Below are 7500 nucleotides of genomic sequence, written 5' to 3' on the forward strand. Positions count from 1 at the left end.
CTGATGTATAAATAACTCAAGTTAAGGCAGTACACATGAACTCAGAACACTCGGAGCACCTGTCTGTGAGAGCCGTGCCCAGGGTGTGATAGCTCTGGGACAGCACAAGGCAAACTGGAGGAAAATCACAAGCTTTCTATGTCAGGATTTGTTTATCACGCGAGCACACATACACCTACACGCACACACACATACACATGCACACACACACAAACCGAACAAGCAAACACACACACCCCACACACACACACTCACCAAAACCCACCCACACACAACCGCCAAACCCATCACCAAACACACACACACACACACACACACACACACACAGCTCTCAACCTCTGAATAAGCTTGCTTACACCTACTAAAAAAACAGCAACTAACAAAACACATGGACATTGTGTTCATCCTCAGTGCAGCAAATGCCCCTCGCTTCTAATCCATAACGATTTGAAACGGAACACGTTATTCAAGCACCTACCCATACACGCTGTGACCAAGACCCTGCAGCACTGCCAACCGCGAGGTGGGTGGCAGAGCGAGCATATGCAGCAGACAGTCACACCCCGACACAGGTCGCCGCAGTGGGGAAGAGGAGGAGAGGAGAGCCCCTCCAGTGAATGGAAGAGGGGAGGCGGGCTTTCTAGCACTGTTAATGCTGGTGTTTACTGGTTCAGGCTGGATCCTGTGTGTGTGTGTGAGACAATGCAGACCGATGAGTCAACAACACGTCTGAACTTCTTTCAGACCCAAAACGACGGAGAGCATTTTATGATTTGAGGCAGGTCCGACGCAGGGAATAAAAGGGGTCCACTTGGGCGGTTTGGGAGTCGTGTGCGATAATAATGCAAGATATTCTTTCATTCAGAAAATTCATAGCAATGAGATGACACTACGGGTCCACTGCCTCACAGGGGTTTCCCCCCCTCAGTAAAGGGCGGACACAGCGTGTGTGTTTCCCAGTATGCGTTCCCACCCTACGTGGATCAGAAGCCAGCAACTCTGTGCAAACCAGTACCTTCCTTGAGAGGAGAAACCTTGCGAACTGAGAGTTACACAATCATACGATGGACGAGGAGGAGGAGGAGGAGGAGGAGGAAGAGGACGAAGAGGAGGAAGAGGACGAAGGGGAGAAGAAGGAGAAGGAGGAAAAACAGAAAAGCATGGAGGACACATCAGCCAGCGATCCAGATACACGCAGCCTGTCCGTGCATCCCGTTTGGTCGGCCCGCTAACGAACGTAAGCGGGGGGGGGGGGGGGGGGGGGGTGGGGGGGAGGTGTGTTGCAGTTACCTAGTCAGCCTGGAGGAGGGGCCTCTCTCCCGGGCGCACGGACAGGCGGCCCACGGCGGGGGGGGGGGAGCGGACGAGGGGAGGCTGGGGGGGTTCCCGGGGGACATGTCGTGGCGGGCGTGCCCCGCGGAGGGGGGCAGCGCCAGGGGGGCCTTCATGTAGAGCGGCGAGGCGCCGGCCGTGTCGTGGGCCGCGTCGGCCGGCCCCCCCCCCGGCCCCGCCGCCGCCCCCCCCCCGCCGTGCTTGCTGGGGAAGTGCAGGCAGCTGGGCTTGGGGTTGGAGTTGATGTCCAGCGAGGAAGACGAAGAGGAGGAGGAGGAGGAGGGGGGCGGCGGGGCCGGGGGGGGGAAGCCGGCCCAGCGCAGTGGCGGGGGCGGGGAGCTGGGCGGCTGGGACTCGGGCCCCGGGGCCACGGGGCGGACGCAGGGCGGGGGCTTGGGGTAGAAGTGGTGCTGGGCCGAGGAGGAGGGGTAGGGGGGGGGCGGGCGCTCTTCCCCGCCCCCCGGGGGAGGGTAGGGGTGGGAGGGGTCCGGCCGTAGGGGCGACACGTCGTCGGGGCTGCAGAGTGTAGAGGATACAGAGAGCACACAACACAGCTCTGGTGACTGGGGGGGCACAGCCAATGGCAGCCAGAGGGGGAGGCGGCCGATTGGTTTGAATGAGATCAGTTAGCTTCTCAGGTGTTTTTTTTTATGCAAGTTGGGTCCGGGTCGGTTGGAAGCAAATCAAGTGAAAAGAACAACAACATAAATGGTCTTGTTTACTGGCAAGGGAAGCAGCTAGCCGCTAGCAGCTAGCGTGGCGCACAGTCAGAACTGTGGGAAAAACAATGACGAAGATCCAACAAAGGCATAAGGAGAGATCAGAGCAAAGCAAAGCAAAGCAAGGGACAGCGAAGCGAAATTAAACCATTCCTCCCAAAAAAAGGACAAGCAAAAAAAAGAGGCCACGGAAGAGAACAGAAAAGTAGTCCCTCTGCGATCACCTTGTGTCTGTGTCACACACTGCAGAGAACTGCACACACACAGATCCCTGTCCCCAGCAGGAAAGCTGATACACAGCAGCAGAGTCAGTCAGTTCAGGGCAGCATGAGACAGACACAAACCCTTCCGCTGGCAGAAAGAGCCACAGAGGTGGAACCTCAAAAACAAACCAAACCCAGCCAAAAAAAACAAAACAGCTTCGTCATCATTGGTGTGCAATGCTGGCCCGAGCCAAGCCAGCCACCGGGACGGGACTATTCATGGGTTCATGGCATTCATGGGGTCGAACACACACACACGCACGCACACACACGCACACACACACATCCACACAGTGTGTAAAGTGTGTAAAACGGAGCAAAAGGAAAACAAACGACAGCCAAAGCTGCGGAAGCCAAGCCACATCGACGCATCGTTTCGTGTGAATAAATAGGAACAGACATGACATGCTCGCCAGAACTTGACGCGATGAAAGTGGCGAGGGGAAGCATACGGAGCGTTTTGAACCCTTCAGGCGCGTTCACGGCTAACAGTATCACAGCATGTCAATGACGTTGAAACAAACACCCTCCGCTGGACACAAAGCAGAATGACATGTCCTGCAGGAGCGCGTATGGAAGACAGAAGCGGGGAGGGGGCGACAAACAGACTCGAGAACAATGTCAAAACGTCGTGTAAAATATGAATTGTTTTCACCCCCACCGAAGGGGCAAGGGTTGACGGTTTATGGCGACGACGACGACGACGAGGATGACGATGATGATCATGATGAAGAAGAGGCCACTCACACATGTGGCAGCAGTGAGGGGGAGGAGAGACGATGGGGGGGGGGGGGGGGGGGCAGAGCGGGGGCCGGGGTAGGGGGTCTCACGCAGGTGACTTACCCAAGCCGAGGGTCTCCCATGGGCGGTGGGGGGGGCGGGGGTGGGGGGGGCGTAGCCGAGGGCGAGGTGCTGAGCTCGCCGGGCTGCTCCAGGATCAGGGAGTCGGCGGGGGGGCCCAACCCCCCCCCCTGCAGGCCGGGGGGGGTGGAGGAGGTCTTGCGCACCAGCGTGGACGAACCCTTACGGGACACCCAGGAGGTGTCCATCACACGCACGCCCATACTGGAGGATGGACGCACACACACACACACACACACACACACACACACACACACACCCACACACACACACACAGGCACGTACACAAACACACACACACACACACACAGGCAAGCAAGTGCATACACACACACAGGCGCGCACACACACATACACACGCACATACACACACACACACACACACACACACACACACACACACACACACACACACACACACACACACACACACACACACACACACACACACACACACACACACTTGGCTGAGTGACACTTCGAATAGAGAGGCATTAGGCGTCTCAGGCAACATGACCTAACATGACCAAAAGGATAGGGAGGAGACAACAGGGAGAGGATATACACTGAGGTACGGTACCTTTGTATCTTCCTAATGCTGCGTCGTTAGGAAGAGGGGCAAGAGGCACACAGGAAGAGGGTCAGGAGGAAATCATACACAAACAAAACACCATCACATGACAACTAAAAACCCCGGAAATAATAAAAAGAGTGCAACTTTCTCTATTTTTTGATTGCGAGCGTGAGCGTGTGATTGTGTTTGCGTGTGCGTATGTGTGAGTGTATCTGTTTGTACGCATGTGTGAGTGTGTGCATATGTGTGTCTGTTTGTAAGTGTGGGTATGTGTGCCCGTCTGTTTGGATGTGCGGGTGTGTGTGTGTGTGTTTGTGTGTGTGTGTGTGTATGCGTGCATGCATGTGTTTACGCGTGTGTATGTGTGTCCATGTGTCTGTGTCTGTGTTAGTGTGTGTGTGTGTGTGTGAGAGTGTGTGTCTGAATGAGATTCGAGGCGACAAGGAGAAAAGGGGGGGTGATTCCGAGGTGAGAAACATGTCAGACCAAATGAGCCTCCTCTAATATGAGCCAATTGCAGCCATGTTTGTCTTATGAAGTCTGGAGAAATGCACACAGAAAACAGAGAGGAGGACAAAAAAAAGGGGAAAACAGAGAGAAAGATAGCCACTTTCTCAACAACAATAGATTGGTCACACACACACGCACATACATACATAAAAAACAGATAGATGACAGCTACAACAGCAATCCTGACTAAATGGTCGACACGGCTCGTCGAACCACATACACAGCTGTAGACTTCAATGTGAATGAGATTCCGGTTCCTAACCGTTGATTCTTGAATGTGTTTGTGTGCTACACTGAGGGCACATGAGCTCTCTCCCTCTCTCTCCCTCCCTCTTCTCAGATTTCCGGAGCCGGTGATTTTCCACCTGCAGAGTGAGTCAGTCCAGGTGACGTGCCAGCCCCAGTCTGGAGGCGAGGCAGAGAGGATGACGAACGGGAGACGCACAACAAACAAGAAAAGCGAGGACCGCGAGCGCACAAGCTGACAGGACAACGGCGCCTCGGTTGCCATGGAAACAATGCAACTTGAGTCTGCGCCGTCTGTCACCCCGTTGTCTGTCGATGGGGGAGGTAGCCCGATAGCAGGAGGAGGGGAGGATTTAATTGGACGGTAGAATGACGTTTGATGCATAATTACACTGCGACCCCCCCATGTTGAAACCGTCTGTCGATGGGCGAATTCAGTTGAATTAAGAGGACATGTAATTAGTCTCTCGTGAAGATATCGTTTTTGTTGAACGAGTGTAAGGAAGATGCAGAGTGGATCTCAAATAGGTCTGATGCGTTGCGATCGAGTTGAGCTGCCTGCGATTTGACGGAGACAGAGCGAGAGGATGCGAAAGAGAGAGAGAGAGACAGAGACAACCAGTGACAGAGTGAGAGAATGTGAGAGCGATGCAGAGCGACAGAGACAGAGAGAGTGAGAGATAGAGACAGAGAGAGGGAGAGAGAATTTGAAAGAGAGACAGACAGAGACAGGGAGAGAGAGGACTAGAAAGGGATCGGTGGAAAGACGGCTCCGAGAAGAAAGACAGAAGGTCCTCAGTGTTTCCCAAACAGCCTACCCATCCTTCTTGTAGAACTCCAACATCATGTTGTCCGTGGCGACGCTAAGAGGCCGTCGGCCCAGGTCGTGCTGCTGCCTGCGCTCCGTGTGGTCCATGTCTGGCGAGGGCATGGAGCTGAAGTTGGAGTTGTGGTTGTTGTGGATGGGGCTCCCGTAGCAACCCGTCAGGTTGAACTCAATGTCTGCGTGGAGACAAACACCATGGAAACGGTTACTATACAAGTCATCACCCACGGCTGGTCACATACCGAAGCACACTAATACTATGTGTTTGGATTCCGTACGTAGTTTCACTATTGATCGTATACTAGGAGTCATTGAGGGGACATGTTAGGTGTTGTTGTTGTTGAGCAGGGAGGGGTAAGGTATTCCACTCATGTGGTCCATAAGCATGGGCTGGCCTGGCTTTACCCGGTTTGACTCGTCAGCCTGGCGTCTCCATGAGGACAGGTCTACGCGCTTGTGGGTGTGTCCGTCACTAATGACGTGTCCATGAAACATCATCACGCCCATGGTATTTTAGTTTTATATTATAGCCCTTCCTTCAATTGGATTGAGTTGTTTAACAGACTTGAAATACAAGTGGGTTGTTGCATGGAGACAAAACAGACACAATTATATCTGCGATGGGGAATTCAGTTTGACATTCGATTTTGTCTCAATATCTCAGTGAGAGACGATTCATTTCAGATAAGTCTTGAGTACACAGAGTTTCACACAATGTCCTTGACATTAGGAAAAAAATTACTAATCAGAAAGATTGCCGGCCTTTTCAGCAAGCTATTTTGTTTTACAAGTAAGTATCACCAAACTGAAATCGATGCTGTGCACTTACATCTAAACCCTCATTACCCTTTTGATTTTGTCTTTTATAGTTATAGCAATTGAAAGATAATAACGAGTCAAGGAGCAGAGAAGTCTAGTCATACTCTGTTATATGGCTATTCACAATTTGACAGACACCTTCCCGCTCCAAACAGCAACCAGGGCTGACGTCAACGCAGCCTGCTTGGAGGCTGGTCTGTGGCGCTGTGGCCGTCCTCAGAGGTGGTCCATCTCGGGCGCGACTCGGGCAACAGTCGGCGCATTTATACTGTCAATGGTAATGCAAATCAACGCGCCGAGTTGTGATTCGGCCGAACCGATGGAAACGATGGGAACGAGCCAAAGGATTACAGGCAGGCTGTGAACTTTAGGGAGAAACCTAGAAACTTTAGGATTGGAACCCAACCCTCTAACTACCACATTATAAAACCAATCTTTTTAAACACAATAAATACGGTGACCTTTGATCGGCACTTGTTTTACTCCTTCCCATCCCTGGAAGAAGGGATCCCTCTTCTGTGTCCCTGCCCACGGTTTCCATCTCTGAATGGGAGTGTTCCCTTGCCCTTTCGATGTTCTGAGTCATAAAATGTGCGTGTGAAGCCCTTTGAGACTGTGGCTGTGTTTAAGGGCTACACCAATACAATGGACTTGACTTGATTCATAGAGAATAACATCATCATTAGTTTCACTCATGCCTCAAAGGACAACAAAAGTCTTACATCTCTGAAACAAAACATTGCGGCATAGTCATTGAACCCCATTTCAAGAGCATTTATCCAGGCCCAGCCTTACCTCCAGGGAAAAACCAGTCGGCGTGTTGGATGATCGGCTCGATGATGCCCACGATCTGCAGCGACACCGTGGTCATCATCTCCGTTATGTTTCTACCGAGAGAGGGAACCGTCACTTGAAACTACATTACCCATGATGCTCTTGCAACCAAACCCATTTGGCACCCATGTATGTGGGTAGACAACGTCCTTGCGGATGTAGTTGTGTCAGCGAGCAGCGGCACGTACGCGTCGGTGTGCGTCCACAGCAGGTTGGGCCCCAGTACGATGGCCATGTTGCCCGGGGTCATCTTGTTGGCGTCTTGGTACTCAGTCAGCTTGGATAAGAATTTGATCAGGTATCTAAAAGTGAAAAGAAAGGGATTTGAGCTTATGTTTCATATGTTATTCAACAGTCAAAAGTCAAAGTCAAAAGTGTTTCATTACCAGATGTTCATTTGTTATACCAGTATATCATAGTCATTATGTTGGTTGAATGCCTCATTACATCTTTGAAATATTGCAATAATACAGAAAAACAATGTATTTTGTCTTTGCCAATTAAATTCAAAAGCAT

General features: G+C 52.0%; 1 protein-coding gene across 6 annotated transcripts in view; it reads right to left on the reverse strand.

Moving 5' to 3' along the window:
* arhgap44a (Rho GTPase activating protein 44a) overlaps nt 1-7500 on the reverse strand; it is a 33940-nt gene that overhangs the window by 5028 nt on the left and 21412 nt on the right. For 3 of the 6 annotated variants that reach the window (XM_030344373.1, XM_030344372.1, XM_030344375.1), the window contains exons 14-18: nt 7173-7286; nt 6946-7037; nt 5324-5507; nt 3756-3773; nt 3158-3379 (exon numbers count right to left, since the gene is read on the reverse strand). In XM_030344373.1, the coding sequence (XP_030200233.1) occupies nt 3158-3379; nt 3756-3773; nt 5324-5507; nt 6946-7037; nt 7173-7286 (630 nt within the window). Of the gene's footprint in view, nt 1-1290; nt 1868-3157; nt 3380-3755; nt 3774-5323; nt 5508-6945; nt 7038-7172; nt 7287-7500 lie in introns of all 6 variants that reach the window. The other 3 variants (XM_030344377.1, XM_030344374.1, XM_030344376.1) reach the window with 3 other exon arrangements.

The sequence above is a fragment of the Gadus morhua genome, chromosome 2 (assembly GCF_902167405.1).
Source record: "Gadus morhua chromosome 2, gadMor3.0, whole genome shotgun sequence".
Lineage (NCBI taxonomy): Eukaryota > Metazoa > Chordata > Actinopteri > Gadiformes > Gadidae > Gadus > Gadus morhua.